A 19659-nucleotide genomic window follows, 5' to 3' on the forward strand; every position below is an offset into this window, starting at 1 on the left:
CTCCCACTCGTTACTCTATCCAATAAACCATCATCTCTTCCCAGGCCCAAAATAGCCTCCTTCTTCAGCCCTCTGCCCCCATATTTGCCCTGTAAAAACCTTCCTCCTCAGGACAGCCAGCATGATATTTTTAAGACACAGATCAAATGGAAACAATCCTATCCTCAAAACCTATTCACAGCTCCCCATTCCTCTCAAGTTGAATCCTTACCTCTTTTGCCATCTACAAAACCCACAGTCCTGACCTTTACCTATGTCTGCACCTCATCTCCTAATGCCAGGTTTTCCCAGTCTCATTGCCATCAAGTGGGTATCAGCTTCTCCTGCCTACAAAGCCTTCCTGGCCCACCAAACCGTTTGCTCCTTTCTACTATATTAGCCTTTGTGTGTGTGTGTTCTTCAGAGAAGCCTTTTCTCTCTATCAGCTCTAGCTAAGTTTTATACCATCTTCATTCTCATTGCCTTCTGTTACTTCACCCTGTTCCTTTTCTTCATTGGACCTAAAATTATTTATAAGTGCATGCATGCCTATTTGTTTATGATCACTTTTCCCTAATGGAGTATAATCTCTGAGAGGGCAGGAACCATATCAGTTTGTTCTCAGCATGTACTCACAGCTCAGCATGGTGCCTGGCATCCAGAAGGGACTCAGACTACATACTGGGTTCCAGTCTCAGTTCCCTTGCTCACTAGCTATATACTTGGCAAGGACCTAACTTCTCTGAGCCTCTGACTTCTGGTCTGTACAATGAGAGCAATAATTTCTACAATGATGAGTCAAGTTGTTGTGAAGTTTAAATGGGATGAAAATGTATGCAAAACTCTTTGAAATCTGCAAAGAATATTCTAGCCATGTAATGAATTATTTATGCCCCAACTCAGGGTCAAAAAGGAAGTGTAGTCACGCCGACTCTGGTTCTGACAACTGCCAGGTGCTTTCAAGGCTTCTCGATGAAGTGCGGGCTTCAGACAAATGGGAAATCTAACAGACCTCTCTCTGCAGTTGGCCGCATCGCCAGCCAGCACAGATATGATTATAATTAGAGTTTTAAGAGTTCTATTTCATTTCAAAAAGATTCCATGGTACAGTCTGCAGTCTACCTGAGATGTGTGGCTAGAAGCAGATTCCTGTGGCAGGTGTTTTTATTCTAGCCTATTTGCTTCTTTTCTTACAATGTCAGGGGTGTCTGTTTCTATTATACTCATTATTTTCAGTTGCCAGGTGAGAAGAGATTTACCATATGGAAGATTTCAGATGGTGACCACTCAGCAAAATACGTAGTTCTCACCCACTCTCATCACTTCTTAAATGAATAGTAGCTTGGACAAACTTGCTTCAGCAAACCCAGGCCTTTTTATTAGCAGCCAGAGAATAGTCTATAATGGGAAGAATTACTCTGCTCATGCATTTCTCCAAGGGAAAACATTTTTTCAGCCTGTCAAGACAGTGAAACCTCTTATTAGAAACTATAGCAAAGTCAATTTCTCTATTCTTGTTACTAAAGGATTCAGGACACACCTCACTGCAGACCCTAAATTAACAACCCAAGGGGAGTTGAGCTCGGTGGAAATGGGCGGGGATGTCCAAGTGAGTGGGACTCAAATCAAAGCTGAGCCCAGCATGGGCGTTTACATATTTCAAGCCCCATTAGCTGCTTTTCTGCAGAGTTCTTTTGATCCTAACAACTCTTCACTAGGCAGAGTGGCGATAGTGGCAAGATATACCCAATCTTTAGAGACAGTTAAATTTAGGGGGGAGGGGGTTCCTTTTTATTTAGGACTTCCCAAGTGGCACTATCTAATGATTTCCTATTTAAGTGAGTAATGCTAAGGAGCCATGAAAGTCATCAGCCCTTGTTGGGACTGCTCGAGGTAAAAGAAAACCTAACCTCTGTAAGGACAAAGAAGCAGGTTGGTCTCAAGCAGCATAATTCTCTATGCATTTGTCCTTCCATGCCAAGGATGAAAACAAACAGGTATGTACCTGTGTGTTTCAAGTCCACTCTGGGTGACAAATGCCGCAGCTCCTTGATGAGACTCTATGAAGTGACTTCTATGCAAGAGCTCAACCCAACCTCTACTACGTTCTCCTTTGATCCTGAGCTGTGTGTTGTGACTGTTTGTTATAGAATCTGCTGGTTGACTTAAGAGGGTGCTGGTTGTTGCACAGCAGGATGAGAAGTGGAGCCATGTCCTGTAATGACATGGAACAAAGAGTAAGCAAAGTCATCCGTGAGATGATTGAGCTAGAACACAAAGTCAGTTGCATTCACTAACCCTTTTCTATGGAGGTCTCCACCAAGTGACAACTGAATTGTCCCTCAGGTGGCTCTCTAGTCAGTTTGCTTCGAGTCAGCCAACATCTCTTATCTCCTTCCTCCCAGCCAGGTACTCAAAGCTAGAAATAGGAAGACCCCAATCCTGCCCACAAGGAACTTACACTCTACCTGTAAACTCTTTTTTTTTTTTATTAGAGGCTAATCACTTCACAATATTGAGGTGGTTTTTGCCATACGTTGACGTGAATCAGCCACAGGTGTACATGTGTCCCCTTGTCCCAGACCTCCCCCCACCTGCCTCCCCATCCCGCCCTCTGGGTTGGCCCAGTGCACTGGCTTGGAGCGCCCTGGCTCATGCATTGAACTGGGACTGGTCATCTGTTTCACATATGGTAATATACATGTTTCAATGCTCTTCTTTCAGTCATCCCACCCTCACCTTCTCCTATGGAGTCCAAAAGTCTGTTCTTTATATCTGTGTCTCTTTTGCTGTCTTGCATATTGGGGTGTCATTACCATTTTTCTAAATTCTGTATATATGCGTTAATATACTGTATTGATGTTTTTCTTTCTGACTTACTTCACTCTATATAATAGGCTTCAGTTTCATCCACCTCATTAGAACTGACTCAAATGTGTTCTTTTTAATACCTAAGTAATACTCCATCGTGTATGTGTACCACAGCTTTCTTATCCATTCATCTGCTGATGGACATCTAGGTTGCTTCCATGTCCTGGCTATTGTAAACAGTGCTGTGATGAACATTGGGGTACACGTGTCTCTTTCAATTCTGGTTTCCTCGGTATGTATGCCCAGCAGTGGGATTGCTGGGTCATAAGGCAATTCTATTTCCAGTTTTTTAAGGAATCTCCACACTGTTCTCCATAGTGGCTATACTAGTTTGCATTCCCACCAACAGTGTAAGAGGGTTCCCTTTTTTCCACACCCTCTCCAGCATTTATTGTTTGTAGACATTTTAATAGCAGCCATTCTGACTGGCGTGAGATGGTATCTCACTGTGGTTTTGATTTGCATTTCTCTGATAATGAGTGATGTTGAGCATCTTTTCATGTGTTTGTTAGCCATCTGTATGTCTTCTTTGTAAACTCTTAATAAGTTCCAGAAGGTTAGGTAACTTGTTCAAAGTTACACCATTTTAAGTGACTAATCCAGTATTTGAACTTGGTTTTTTAAAAAAGCTTATTTTTTATTTCAAAGCTTCTCCCTTTTCAACTATACCACACTGTATCCTCTTACTATATTGCAATATAATTACTTATAATTATTTTAAATTGCAGTTATTAAAATGTATTTAGCTCCACCTAACTTAACAAGTGATTAGCAGAGACATAAATCAAGATTGAAAAGTGCATTATAAATGTTAAAAAATCACATATATTATATATATTTTGTGTTTAAAAGTGAAACTTGTTTATCTCTGGATGATTTAAGTGATGTTTATCTTTTTAATACTGCTGTATATTTTTAAAATATTCTGAAATGAGATTGCATTGCATCCATCTTTTGAAAAAGTGTTAGTTGCTCAGTTGTGTCTGACTTTTTGTGATCCCATGGGCTGTAGCCCACCAGGCTCCTCTGTCCATGGCATTCTCCAGGCAAGAATACAGGAGTGGGTAGCCATTCCCTTCTCCAGGGGATCTTCCCAACCCAGGGATTGAACCCCCGTCTCCCACATTGCAGGCAGATTCACCATCTGAGTCACCAGAAAAGCCCTCTTTCTTGAAAAGTTATTGGTAAAAATAAAACAAAATATATATGAAAATGTTTTTAAGACTGTAAAGTGCTAATAAGTATCAGCTCTTGAATTTACTGCAATGTAATAAAGCCCTCAATGCATGGATTAGGTTAAAGCACACTTAATCCCCCTTGGTAATTGAAGTTGAATGCCCCAGAGGAAGATGCTCCCAGAGCAGTAAGACTGTGGTTATCAAGGTTGAAGTATCTCAGACTTGGTGAGCCCAGCTTTGCCAAAGAGTACAGAACAAGGGAGGCTAAAGCCTGATCAGGTGTTGCAATGTCTAGAAAGGTGGAAGTCTCTCCTTCTTTGTTGGCAATCTCTCATTCTACGGGAGGTTTGATTTTTTTCTGTCTAGAGAAGCCCAGTTGTACTATTTACATCTGTTATCAGCCACTTTCCCTCAAGGACTCCTGGTGGGAATTTGGTTTTAATGACACTGCATGTGAACTTGGGTCCCTAGCTTCTTGAGCAGATGGATAGTAGTGAGCTGATTGCTGGGCCAGCCACCCTGGCACTTCTTTATTTTAGATGTGGTCCTTCTTTTGTCTCCTTGGAAACCAGCATCTGCTAGTAGATGCCACTCCTCTTATCTCAGTGAAGCTGAACAGTTTCTTCTCAGAATTACTGATCTTTGAACAACCAACCCCTTGTGTATAGAAGAGAGTCCCCTCCCTTTGGACAAAGAAAGTTTGGTCTTCCCTGGCAATTTAGGCTGGTGACAGAACCTTCTAGGGGTGCTGGCAATTCTGAGCCTTAACCATTATCATACATCAAGGTAGCTTGAGAAATATATTCTTAATTTAATCCAAGGTTCCTTCTAGACACCTATTGTATTGGTACATGCTTTCAAGCAGAGTGCTTTATAGCTGGGAGGTAAAATAATATTTTACAATAGTGTTTTGATTTCAGAGCCATCTTCATTTGTACTATTATCTCATTTAATCATCACAGCAGCCCTGCAGGAAACTTAACTACTTTGCAGTGAGGAAGCCAAGGCTTAGAAAGGATACATGATAAGCTCAAGATTCAAGGGCAGGACTCAGTCCCAGGTCTTCTGACTCAAATGTTGGGCAATTTCCACTGCTTTTCTGCAATTAAAAATCTGAGCCTAGGTCATAAGCTGAGCACGTGTAAGGTGGGAATGATCCTACTCACAGTGAAGCTGTCTGCTACAGAAGGGAGGGAGAGCAGACAGCAAAGGCCAGTGTCCACTGAGCCTGTCCTCAGTGCTGGCTGGCTGTCTTCTACACACAACTCCTAAAAATGGCACCTCTTTCCCCCATATGATCAAAATGAAATGGAAATAAAGCAAGATTCAATTACTTCCCTGAAGTCACATAGCTTAAAAGTGACAAAAGTCAGCTGATAACCTGTCTTTCTGACCCCCAAAGTCACAGTTTTCTTACCATGTTTCACTAAAAACTCAGCTCACTCATTCATGTGGTCAATTATAAAAATCATGGCAAAGAAAAGTTCTCTGTTTTGGAAAAGTTTGTGTTCTTAAGGACACACACATATCCCCCTTTCTTCTTCCAGTCTCCAGAGAAGCTTTCCATGTGACATAGCTGACATCTCTTCTGCTCCCTGCAGGGTGTGTGCTGGTGGTGTCTATGATTGAACAGCTCACTCAAGTTCACAACTCAACGGTCCAGATCTCAATGGAGAGACTGTGCAGCTACTTGCCTGGTAATGTAAAAAGGGTCACTTGGCTATGGGTCTGATTCTTTTCTCACTCATGAGCCATCATGAGTGAATTTATACCCTACATGAGTTTAGAGAGGAGAATCTGACTGTGTTCTTTCTGTGAGTTGATATTCTTACGGGGATCATAGGAATTAAAAGAAACACACAAAAGAACACTCTAGGCATTTTTTCCCCAGACATTCATTTTCCATCATAGCAGAATGAGATTGCTGTGGACATTTAGGGAGTAAAATGTCAAATGGCTGATCTTTTTATGAATCATTTATAATGATTTGCCCACCTAGTGATCATGACCTTAAGTACCAGGAAGGCAAAAAAATCAATAATAAATAATTTTCAATGATGTATGTTAATTTAACCATATACACATTCTCAAATGCACATACATCCCTTCTAACACAGAGCTTTATTTAGTCTGAAAAGGCAATGGATCTTAAAATTCCAAACTGGAAAATAACTGGGAACACTCCATTGATATGAATTGGATCTCAATAAAATCCCTTACACATCCTGCAAAAGAAGGAAATGATCTGTGGTTTAAATAAATTGTATGCTCTTGTTGTTTAGTTGCTAAATTGTGTTTGGCTCTTTTGCGACCCCATGGACTGTAGCCAACCAGGCTCCTCTGTCCATGGGATTTCCCAGGCAAGGATACTGGAGTGGGTTGCCATTTCCTTCTCCAGGGTATCTTCCTGATCCAGGGACTGAACCCGCATCTCCTACATTAGCAAGTGGATTCTCTACCATTGAGCCACTTGGGAAGCCCTTAAGCAAATTTTATAGTTGTTTTAAATTTCATCAGAATGAAAATATTGATTCTATTTCCCTTATATTAGAATATTCTTAGGTGTACAGTCACAATGAGTAAACTTCATTGAGAGTCAAATTTTCATTCACTTAATGTTAAGGAACTAATTCTCCAAAGATGCCTACATTATTATTTTTAAGTAAGATAGTTGGACTCAAGACAGTTTTATCTTTGACTTAACAAATGCTGTGTCAATGGCATCAATGCACTTTTAGAAAATTTATTGCTTATAGTCACAATGTACACTCATAAGCTCATTTTTGTATTTAAAAATAAAAACTAAGAGAAGATAATGCACAAATACATGTGCTTGCAATGTCCCAGTCTGACTACTGCTAACATTTTGACATAACTGCCTCATCTTTCTTTCATGGAATTAGAATGTGACAAATAAACTAGAAGGCACTTTGGGCTCCCCTAATCGCAGTTCCATTTCCTTCTGCCTCTCTAGAGAGAACCATTCATGTGAACTTGATGGATATTAGCTTTGTCTAATTTTATACTTTCACATTCACTTCATTGTCTGTGAATCTATAGATGATGTGTAGTATTATCTATGGGTAATTTTAAAATCTTTTCCTGGTAAAAGGAAACAAATGCAGAAAACCACACAAAATAAATGTATAGTTTTATCAGCTATTGAAAGGTGAACATCTTTGTAAACATAGTCCAGAGGAACAAGGCTATGTTCAAAAAGGAACAGATTGGTGGCTACTCCAAAAGTCCCATCCACATGCTCCATCCCATCAAAAACTCCTCCTCCCTAAAAAAAAAAAAAAAAAAAAATCTGCCTGTTACTATAATCATCTTCTTGTATTGCTTTATAACTTTATCATCCTACTGGGTATCTCCAGACACCATAGTTTTGTCCAGTTTTTAAATTTTTGATGTGTCTTTTAAGTCCCATTTTAATCTACCAGTTTCTTTTACATCCCTTCCTTTTCCATGTAAATGAGCTATGGAATCTGCCCTGTAGTTTCTGCATTTTGTTGGTGGCACCCCTGTGGTAGGATTGAATGTGTTTCTCTGTGTCTGTATTTCCTGAAAATGGCAGCTAGATCTGAGGCTTGACCAGACTCCAGTTTGATTTCTTCGGCAAGGCTATAAATGATACTGTTTTCTTTCATCAGGAGGCCATCATAAGTGTTTTTCTCTTGCTTTGTTTTTTTGATATTAGCACTGTTGATGCTCTATGACTAAATCTGTTACTTCATTGGAGGTTACAAAATAGTACTGTTCTAATATATCAATTATATTTCCTTTAGTAGCTGAAAATTTTTCGAGTCAGTTTCCCTTATCATCATTATCGTTTAGAGATGTTTTTAGATAGTTGCTACTGCTGCTGCTGCTGCTGCTAAGTTGCTTCAGTAATGTCTGACTCTGTGTGACCCCATAGACGGCAGCCCACCAGGCTCTCCTGTCCCTGGGATTCTGCAGGCAAGAACACTGGAGTGGGTTGCCATTTCCTTCTCCAAATGCATGAAAGTGAAAAGTGAAAGTGAAGTCGCTCAGTCGTGTCCGACTCCCAGCGATCCCATGGACTGCAGCCTACCAGGCTCCTCTGTCCATGGGATTTTCCAGCCAAGAGTACTGGAGTGGGGTGCCATTGCCTTCTCCATTAGATAGTTGAGTTACTGTCTAAAGTTCGTTCCTTAGAAAGGACTCATGGGAACAATATTCCCTGAATTCTTGCATGTATTTTTTCTCCACAGTTACTAATGGTACTATTTATTCTAAGAAAGGCAGGGTAAATGCTTGATTCTTCTTCTCTACTTGCCAGGTTTCAAATAATTTATTGCCCTTGTGGTATCATCCCAAACTAGTCGTTTAGTCAGTTCAGTTCAGTTCAGTTCGGTTCAGTCCCTCAGTCATGTCCAACTCTGAGACCCTGTGGACTGCAGCATGCCAAGCCTCCCTGTCCATCACCAACAAAATGCAGAAACTACAGGGCAGATTCCATAGCTCATTTACAATGGACTCAGACTCATGTCCATTGAGTCGATGATGCCATCCAACCATCTCATCCTCTGTCATCCCCTTCTCCTCCTGCCTTCAATCTTTCCCAGCATCAGGGTCTTTCCAAATGAGTCAGTTCTTCTCATCAGGTGGCCAAAGTATTGAAGTTTCAGCATCAGTCCTTCCAATGAATATTCAGGACTGATCTCTTTTAGGATGGACTAGTTTGATCGCCTTGAAGTCCAAGGGACTCTCAAGAGTCTTCTCCAACACCACAGTTCAAAAGCATCAATTCTTTGGCACTCAGCTTTGTTTAGAGTCCAACTCTCTCATCCATACATGACCACTGGAAAACCATAGCCTTGACTAGACGGACCTTTGTTGGCAAAATATTGTCCCTAGGTTTCCTTTACAGTATCATTATGAACCCATGAATTTATATGCAGTTGATGAGTTTCAGTCTACTTCAGTTATTATCCTTTTGAAGTTCGAATTTGTCTCATCTTTGACCAGTGGGAACCTCTGTAAGCTGACTCCTACATCCTTTTGATATAAGTCTACATAATCTTTGATAGCTTCCTTACCAACTGGTATGACAGCTGTACTAGTCTGTCTTGTACATTTCCAAGCCAAGGCTTGAAATCAGTCATTTCTCTTAGATGCTCTGGTTTCTTTTAGTGGGAAATAGTACTAAGACCGCAAGGTCTGAGTGCATAGGAATCTCACTGCTACTCAGTCGGTCATTCTTTCTAGACTTCTGTTGACAGTGATAGAAAACATACATATACATATATATATATATACATATATATATTTACTTATATTATTTTAAGATAAAACATCTAATGAGTTCATCCTGTCACTTTAAATTCAAATTCAGGACTGCAGGATTTTTTCTTTGCATCTTCTGTCTCATATCTGTATCTTCTTTCCACAGTTGAAGTCCTAACTCTCAGGGACAAGGGGATTGATTAAATTAAAATATCTCATGATTACTCATTTACCTATCCTCCTTTTCACATACAAGAGGTTCAAGATGTCAATCTTAATTCTACTATTATTAATATATTTTATAATCTTTGAGAGCAGTTAAATTGTTATTTGAATATATTCAATGTGTGTTTTCCCCACATCTCTACACTTTTCAGTCATTGTACTGCATTATTTTAGCATACAGCTATTACATACAATATATACATTCCCTTTGCACCCTCATTTAGTTTTAGTTCCATCAGCAACTATAAGACTGATGTTCACCACCAGCCCTTACACAGATGTCTCTCTAGCCGAGTTACTGTCTAAAATTCATTCCTCAGAAAGGACTCATGGGAACAATAGTCCCTGAATTCTTACATGTTAATAACAAGCTGGCTTGTCCTTTATACTTGAAAGTCGGTGTTTTTCCAGATATAAAAATCCTTGGCACGTAAATTCTTTCCCTAAGTGTCTTAAATATGTTATTAAAAGTTTAATCATAATCTGATTTTCCTTTTCTTATAAGTCATTTACTGTTTTTGCCTAGTTCAAATGATTTTTTTCTCATTTTTATAAAATTTAGTCATCTAACTAGACTATATCTTGGTGTCAGTTGTTGTATATTGATATTCTCAAGCACACAGTATGCTCTCTCAATGTGTGGCTTCAAATATATATATTTTTTAATCTCACAAATTTTTTAGTATTTGCTCAGTTTTCTTGATTTGGCTTTCTTCTTCAGGGATTTACAGTATCCATATTTTAAATCTTCTTTGCCTGTATTAATGATTTTGCCTATCTCTTGAATGAATAATTTAACAATTTTTTTTTCTTCAGCTAAGACAGCAAAAGAGATGATTTATTGTATACATGTTACATTCAGCCACAATTCAGTCCAAAAATCACAGGTCCAGGTCAAAGGGCCAAAAGGGACCCCTTTGATATAAGCAAGGTGGGTCTCTCAAAGGTGGTCAAGGTGATCAGAATAGCCATGGATGTTCCAGATCCATTGAGACAAGTTCTAGACAGTAGGCATGCCGTCCAACAACTTGTACCAGCATCACTGGCCTCCAGCTTCCCTTGTTTCTGCTTCTGTGGTTTCCATGGCTATACAGGTTTACTTGGACCTCTGCCTCGTCATTCTTTTGTGCTTCAGCTTGTGCGTTCACTTCTTCCTCCACTTCATTCTCGTGGCATGGAGTTTTCTTAAAAGATGGCTTTAAGGCCAAGAAATTTATTTATTTTTAATTGGAGGATAATTGCTTTACAATATTGTGTTGGTTTCTGCCATACATCCACATGAATCAGCCATGGGCATACATATGTCCCCTCCTTCTTGAACCTTCCACCCCATCTCACCCCCTAGGTAAGCAGAGCAGGTTTGAGCTCCCTGTGTCATACAGCAGATTCCTACCAGCTACCTATTTTATATACAGTAATGTGTATATTTCAGTACTGCTCTCTCTATTCATCCCACCCTCTCTTTTTCCACCTGTGTCCACAAGTCTTTCTCTATGTCTGCATCTCCATTGCTTCTCTGCAAATAGGTTCATCAGTACCATCTTTATAGATTCCATATATATACATTAATATATGATGAATACTTCTTAATCACTTCATTTATCTTCTTTTATCTTGAAAGCTTTCCTCTTTTTCATCTTCTGTTTCTCTTACAATGTGAGCTATTGTATGCCTTTCTTCTCACATTCATTCTAATATGGATGTCATTTCTTTTATAATTTTGTGTTCTTCCCTGAATTCTTTTATTCCATTTCTGAGTTTCTTCAGTTCTGATTTCTGTTGTTCTTTCGTGTCTTGTATCATTTTATTAATACTTCTCACTCATTTTAAAATACCGTTATGTTTTAATCCTCTTTTTGGCATGATTTTCTGGCATGCTTTTGCTATCTGCAAGGATGTGATTCTGTTCCTTTTTTTTTTTTCTTATAATAACTTTGTATGGGAGTTGACCTAGATACATTTCTGTTGCTCATTTTTTTGTGAAATTATTTTTCCAAAACTCTTAGAAAGAGAAGTGGTTCAGGACAGCAAATGCACAGAATTCCTTCCTCTGTTGTTTTTGTTGGTGTTAAAAAATAAACACATGGCTGCTTGCATGTTGAGATTTTCTGATTCTATCTTCCTGCCCACTTTTATCTGGATTTTCTCTTTGTTTTGCTTCTATCCAGCCAATTTCTCCTCAGTGTGAGCCTTATCCTGGAAGGGAGCTCTGGTAGACGAATTTCTAGAATTCGGAGATGCCTCACCACTCAAATGCCTTTGTCCTTCTAACCCTGAGTCTTCTGTACTCATCTGCTACAGAAGTGGGCTAAACCTCATCCCCACCTTTCCCACTTTCAGCTGATATTCTTAACTCGCCCACCATACTTTGTCATCAACACCCATGCTGCTTTGGCGATTCATCTGTTTATCCCTTGCGTCCCTTTACTTTCTCCCACACTTGATAACCCCCAAGTCTCACAGTTGTGAGTGGTTTCTTGTTGCCTTAATTGTATTTGGGGACTCATGGAGATATCTAGTTTTGCTGTAACTAATGTTCATAGTGTTTTGGTTTTCCTATTCCAAAGCTTTATTAGTATTGTTTTTTATTCAGATTCAGTGAAATACCAAAACTCTGCTGCCTCCACCACCATCTTTCCAGAATCCTCCCTTGTGGGGATCTCGTTTTTACATCAATAGTTACTGTATATACCACTCTGCAGCTTCTGTTTTTCACTCAACAGTATGTTTTTGGATCTATACATGTCAAGATATACATAGACTTAGGTCGAGCCTCCAAGTTATTCTACAGTCCTTCACCACATAAATGACCCTTATTTTATTTATCCATCCCCTTATTGTTGGATATTCAGCATCTATTATAAACTTTACCTTGTATTCTCACATCTCTGAATTAGAGGAAGAAGAAGAAAATGCTATTATCATTTTACAAGGAAAAAAATAAATAGTCATAATTATCATTAAGACTTGTTTTGACTAGTTTTCATTTCTGTGTAGTAGACCACACTGATAGATATCACCATATATGCCTTGAGTTTGATTTTCTCTTTTTAGGCAAAATTTTGTTGTTCAAAGGTGAAAGCATGAGTAAAAATCCTGTTTCTCAGATGACCCTGTTATAATGTACCAGCAAAACATAGAAATGCATGAACCAAAATTGCTGGTATTCAAGGTTCCATCTTGGCTCCTTTTGACTCTTAACAAAAAATTTTTGTTCAGGTAAAATGAGAGGCTGAAAGTCAGATTCCAGGAAAATAGTAGCTGGCACATCACCAAAGGGAAGCAAAGGAGGTATTTCTGTTTTCAGCAGTGGGCTACCTTTCAATTAGAGGAGATTTTCAAAGAATTCATAAGCCTACTTGGGGGTATTTTCATTTTATTAATTAACATTTATGTCTGGATGGAAATAAAGTGCTCAGCTCAGATTAAAGGCTCTTTCACCTGACAGACAGGAAGGTAGAGTGGACATTACTGTTTCCATTTTGCGGAGGCAGAAAAACATATAGAACAGTCATGCGAATTGTGTAGGGTGACAGTGACAGTCTGCTGCTGCTGCTGCTAAGTCGCTCAGTCGTGTCCGACTCCGTGCGACCCCGTGGACTGCAGCCTACCAGGCTCCTCCGTCCATGGGATTTTCCAGGCAAGAGGACGGGAGTGGGTTGCCATTGCCTTCTCCTAGTGACAGTCTGACCACTGGCTAAAGATTTCTCCTTCTAGAAGACATCATAGGACTGCTTTGTTTATGAAATATGAAAACATCCACACTGCCTGAATACACCCAGTGTTGCCTTCTCTCTGGAGAGCCAGGAGAATGGGAGAGAGGGGGAGTCGAATCATGCACGGCAACAGTTAAGATTTTTAAAATTACTTTTAAGTAATATAAAGTAATACTGCTTTTACCTTCAAAGCTAAATAAGCTTATAAAACATAACCTTAGCAGAAAAAAGCATGCAGCAACATTCTTGAGAATAATCACCCAGTAAATCATGTTGGCCTTTCCTGTGCCTGGGAAGACAGTTTTTTCGAATTGTGCAAAATATTTCTGACCTTCAGTTTCACCCGCTGCTTTTGCCTCTGGCTCTCATTAGTACACACCTTGGAAGAATCTCAGAATTGTTAATGGAAAAATGATTAATAGAATCATTCTCACTAGGGGTCAGCAGACTCCTATGCCCTCAGTGTCTTGCTAGAACTTCACTTTCTTGGGTCACCTGTGCAGAAATCTGCATACTCTGTGGAGTATGATAGTTAAAAACTGATGTCAACTTAAAATGAGAAAAGCAACTCTCCTCGCATTCTGTAGGCTCTGAAAATCTACATGCAGCCTTAGAACACACAGCCACAGAACTATCTTGGTGGTCAACTCACTGTGTTTTAAATTTCTAATTAGTAAGTTGGTATATACTTGCCATAACTGAGGTAGATGAGGCATCAAAAAATGTCCGAAATACATTGAAATGTATACTGCAAATAACTTGGGCTTTTGGAATAAAAGATTTTAATCTCTTACTGAACCACTCTACCCTTGAGGAAGCCTTCAGTTCTCAAAGTTTCTTCTCATAGAATGAGGGTGAAAAAACCACTCCCTCAAAAGTTTCTTATGAAAAAAGAAATGATGGTAAACCTAAAGGTGGCTTACTACCTGAAATGTTCTAGGTTTTATTCGCACCCATACATATGGATACACTTAACATGTGATGACTGTGCAATTGCTCCTTTTTTAACCTTCCTTTGCCCTTGGAAGTGGCCATCCTTTTTATCCGTACGCTGTTTCAAGTCCTTTTCATTCTGTAGAAACCAAATGCTCCTGTACTTTCCTGGTCACAAGCACAGTTTAACTGTAGACTTTTTACATCAGATAGATTACTAGCACTATGTTAGTGTCAATCTTTTGTTCAGTAGTAGCAATAACAGGTTATCGTCTAATTATGACTGACTGGGCCCAATCAGGCTTTTTTCTGGAGACTTTGCCTATCTCTGCTCTGTAGTCTTCTAGGTCTGTCTAGAGTTTAGCTCTCAGAAATCCAGCTCGTCTCCCACATTAGCCATTTCTGCAGTAGCCTCTCATTCTTCACCATCACAGAATTTGAGGAGACTGATTGTTGGCCCTGCACAGAGGATTAGGAAAGTCTTGCTGCCACTCACTTCAACTTGAGCAAAGCAAGATTCTAGAAAAAATACACACATACACACACACATGCACGTGGAAGCATCTCTTATTTTACCAGAAAGAAGAAAATTGTTCTCTGCCTTTCAGGCAACACCGCAAGTGTATCAAAGAACACCTGGTGTCAATTTTTATTTTTTATTTATTTTTTTTTTTAATTTTAAAATCTTTAATTCTTACATGCGTTCCCAAACATGACCCCCCCCTCCCACCTCCCTCCCCACAACATCTCTCTGGGTCATCCCCATGTACCAGCCCCAAGCATGCTGCACCCTACGTCAGACATGGACTGGCGATTCAATTCTTACATGATAGTATACATGTTAGAATTCCCATTCTCCCAAATCATCCCACCCTCTCCCTCTCCCTCTGAGACCAAAAGTCCGTTATACCCATCTGTGTCTTTTTTCCTGACTTGCATACAGGGTCGTCATTGCCATCTTCCTAAATTCCATATATATGTGTTAGTATACTGTATTGGTGTTTTTCTTTCTGGCTTACTTCACTCTGTATAATTGGCTCCAGTTTCATCCATCTCATCAGAACTGATTCAAATGAATTCTTTTTAACGGCTGAGTAATACTCCATTGTGTATATGTACCACAGCTTTCTTATCCATTCATCTGCTGATGGACATCTAGGTTGTTTCCATGTCCTGGCTATTATAAACAGTGCTGCGATGAACATTGGGGTACATGTGTCTCTTTCAATTCTGGTTTCCTCGGTGTGTATGCCCAGAAGTGGGATTGCTGGGTCATAAGGGAGTTCTATTTGCAATTTTTTAAGGAATCTCCACACTGTTCTCCAAAGTGGCTGTACTAGTTTGCATTCCCACCAACAGTGTAGGAGGGTTCCCTTTTCTCCACACCCTCTCCAGCATTTATTGCTTGCAGATTTTTGGATCGCAGCCATTCTGACTGGTGTGAAGTGGTGCTCAACATCACTCATTATTAGAGAAATGCAAATCAAAACCACAATGGTGTCAATTTTTAAATTGCTCTGCTCTCGGCTAAACTAGTTCTACACGAACAACAGTGGAAACTCATTTCCAAAGTGCTTTACAAGTCCATGTAATTTTGAATGTCAGTTATATAATCCTCCAAACTTCCAGGACAACATGGTGAAGGGAACTGAATCCTACTCCTACATTTTTCAGATGAGGAAACTGAAACCCAGAAGGGAAATCAACCTGACCAAGGTCAAAGCCAGTTACCCAGTGATGAAACCCAAGTCTCTAAGTTCTGGAGCATCAAAGTTCCTTAGGACCCCTAAAAAGGAACACCCATGGGGGTGCTGTTTTTATTTTATAGCAGTAGTATTGAGATTTAGTTCAATTATATATGCATTTAAAGTGTATACTTCAATTAATAATAAAGTCACTAAGTTGTGTCTGACTCTGCAACCCCATGAACTGTAGCCTGCCAGGCTCCTCTGTCCATGGAATTCTCCAGGCAAGAATACTGGAGTGGATAGCCATTCCCTTCTCCAGGGGATCTTCCCGACCCAAGGACTGAACGCATGTCTCCTGCACCATAGGTGGATTCTTTACCGTCTGAGCCACCAGGGAAGCCCGAGAACACTGGAGTGGGTAGCCTATCCCTTTTCCAGGGGATCTTTCTGACCCAGGAATCGAAACAGGGCCTCATGCATTGCAGGCAGATTCTCTACCAGCTGAATGGAGTTGTACGTCCATCACCACCATATATTTAAGAATATTTTCATTATATCAACAAGGACCTCCACCTACCTCAGGTGCCCACTCCTAACCATCCATTTCTTCCAGACCTAAGCAACCACAAACTGACTTTCTGTCTCTATGAATTTGCCTATTGTGGTCATTTCATATAAATGCAAACACAGAAGTATGTTTCTTTCATTTAGCATAATTAATATTCATCCATGTTGTACTATGTATCAGAAAGTCATTACTCTTTATGCTGAATACTATTTTGTTATGCGTAGATAGACTGTTTTTTTCATCCATTCAGTCACTAATGGGCATTTGGATTGAATTGTTTCCACTTATTTGATTTTGTATAAAGATAATTCCACTATGAACATTCATGTGTAAGTTTTTGTGTGGAAATGTTTGTATTCTTTTGGGTATATGCCAACAGTGGGCTTGTTGGCTCACATAGTTACCCTATACTTAACCTTTTGAGGACCTGTCAGAGTGCTTACCAAAGTGGCTGTATTATTTTATATTCCTACCAGCAGAATATGAAGATTCTAATTTCTTCACAGCCTCATCATTTCTTGTGCTTTTCTTTATTTTTATTCTAGCATATCATAGTGGGTGTGAAGTGGCATCTCATTGTGGTTTTTAACATTTTCCTCTAATAGCTAATGATGTTGACCATCTTTTCATGTGCTTATTAGCTATTTGTGTAACTTCTTCGGAGAATATCTAGTCAGCTGCATTTTGAAAATGTTTGGTGCAATTCATCAGTGAAGCTATCTGGCCCTGGGCTTTCCTTTATGGGACATTTTTGATTACTAGTTAAATCTCTTGTTATATCTCTATTAAGATTATCTATTTATTCTTAAGTCAGTTTCAGCAGTTTGTCTTTCCAGGAATTTGTCCATTTCTTCTAAATTATCTAATTTGCTGCCATGCAGATGTCATAGTATTTCCTTATCATTCTTTTTATTTCTATAAGGTCAATAGTAATGTGTGATTGGTTTTAAGTTCCTACTTAAAAAGCATAATGAGTTTGAAGTCTTGTGCTTTATCACACACAAAAAAAAGTCCCATGAAACTATTTTAATATGAAAGTAGTATTTACATTGGGCTTCCCTTATGGTTATTTACCATTAAGAATCTGCCTGCAATGCAGGAGACTCCAGTTCAATTCCTGGGTTGGGAATATGCCCTGGAGAAGGGATAGACTACCCACTCCAGTATTCTTGCCTGGAAAATTCCATGGACAGAGGAGCCTGGCAGGCTACAGTCAATGGGGTCATAAGGAGTCAGACACAACTGAGTGACTTTCACTTTTCAAGAGTACTGGCACTCTTACTAGTACTCCCACTCCAGGATTCTTGCTTGGAGAATTCCATAAGACAGAGGAGCCTGGTGGGCTACAGTCCATGCTGTCACTCAGAGTAGAACATGAAAAAGCGGTGAATACTTTCACTTTCAAGAGTGCTAGAGAGAGTTTCCATATTTATCTTGTTGCTCCATTACCCTACTCCCCAAATAACTGGTAGCCCAGTTTGAGGTAAACATGACAAGAAAAATTCCCAGGGAGGGTTTCCCATCTGTTCCTGGACAGTCCATCTGTCCTAACCTTGCTAAAGTCCTCCTTGGAATTACGAGGGTTCCACAGAAGCTGACAAAGCAGAGAAACAGGACCAGAGAGTTAACAGGTTTCATTGTGCAAACAGATCGATCCACAAAGCCTTCCTGTGCTTTCCTAACAGGGGAAGCAGGAGGAAGGAGACTGTTTAGGTTGTGGGTTTGTGTCTATGTGCGTGTGTTCTCTCTGGTGTAGATGGCAATACAGAGACACCTGTGACTGTTAGTATCTTTTTATCTCTGGGATACCAACAGCAAAAGCTAAATAGTCAAAGTCAAGTCTTCCCCCCCCACCCCACCCCCACCAAATGAATACCAGAGAAGAATATATTCAACAAAGTAATACTTCAGATTATTTACTATCAAGCAAATCCCGTTTCTGTCATCAACAGATGAGATCCTCACCACCATTCAGATGTTCCCTGCTACACAAAAGAAAATGAGACTCAAGAATTTAACTGTATTTTTTATCAAAAATTAGCATTCTTTAGCATGTACAGTAAGCAAAGTAGCATTTACATAAATCAGAGCTGGAAATGATATTTTCATGGATACAATAACTGTAACATTTCTCCCAAATCCTTATAATTAATCACTCGAATTAATGATAAATTAAGCACTCAGCTTCAGTTCCTAGTAAAGATCATTATTGACTCATGTGTTAACTTCATCATAATAATCTATTTCCCCTGCTTTATCTTTCTTAGAAAAACTGTTCTTGAAGACCACTTGCTATTTAGTGGTACATATATTTGGACCAGACATCGTAAAACTGTGAGTATGCTGATACATTCATCTGATTCAGTTGCTGGGACATGGTGGGAGGAGAGGAGAAAACTGGGAGATGGCTGGCTCCATTTCCAGCCGGATGTGCTTACTGTACATGGGCATAAGTCCTCTCTGGTTCTTGTTAATGGTGGAAAATTCAAACCTGACTCAGATCGTCATCCTAGGCAAAGGCTCCCTTCAAATTACTGTGTGGCAACTTGGCTCAGTTTCTCTGCAAGAGCCATTCGGAAGAATTTTGACCAATAATGCCAATAAAGGAGGAGATCCTAGAGGCTGGGACTGGATGTCTGCCCTCTTCTCTTGAGCTTTCCCCACACTCCCTCCTGGATTCTCAGGCCATATGCTTCTCAGATTCTTCTCTTCTTGCCTCCCACTTGCTGGTTTCCTGGCCTTCTCCCCTGCCCCTTAGGATCCTGTATGTGTGCCGTTGTCATTTTCTGTCTGCTTCCTTTCTTCTACCTTTCTTTCTTTTTTGAGCTCAGGACACTAAATCAGGCACATCACATTCCTGTTCATGGCACTTTCTCATCAAGAATCCAAACTTGGCTTTCTTGTATTTCTTATCTAGTTATTTACGTAGTTATTCTGAATAATGTCATTAGCCCTCAATAAACTATGGAAAATTCTTCAAGAGATGGGAATACCAGACCACCTGACCTGCCTCTTGAGAAATCTGTATGCAGGTCAGGAAGCAACAGTTAGAACTGGACATGGAACAACAGACTGGTTCCAAATAGGAAAAGGAGTACGTCAAGGATGTATATTGTCACCCTGCTTATTTAATTTATATGCAAAGTACATCATGAGAAATGCTGGGCTGGATGAAGCACAAGCTGGAATCAAGATTGCCAGGAGAGATAACAATAACCTCAGATATGCAGATGACACCACCCTTATGGCAG

General features: G+C 39.7%; 1 protein-coding gene across 1 annotated transcript in view; it reads left to right on the top strand.

The window, feature by feature from the left end:
• The window catches only part of AOAH (acyloxyacyl hydrolase), a 197201-nt gene that overhangs the window by 14555 nt on the left and 162987 nt on the right, over positions 1–19659 (top strand). Inside the window, exons 2-3 of the mRNA XM_069588031.1 lie at positions 5630–5725; positions 18676–18742. Coding sequence (XP_069444132.1) covers positions 5630–5725; positions 18676–18742 — 163 coding nt within the window. The remainder of the gene's footprint in view (positions 1–5629; positions 5726–18675; positions 18743–19659) is intronic.

The sequence above is a fragment of the Ovis canadensis genome, chromosome 4 (assembly GCF_042477335.2).
Source record: "Ovis canadensis isolate MfBH-ARS-UI-01 breed Bighorn chromosome 4, ARS-UI_OviCan_v2, whole genome shotgun sequence".
NCBI lineage: Eukaryota > Metazoa > Chordata > Mammalia > Artiodactyla > Bovidae > Ovis > Ovis canadensis.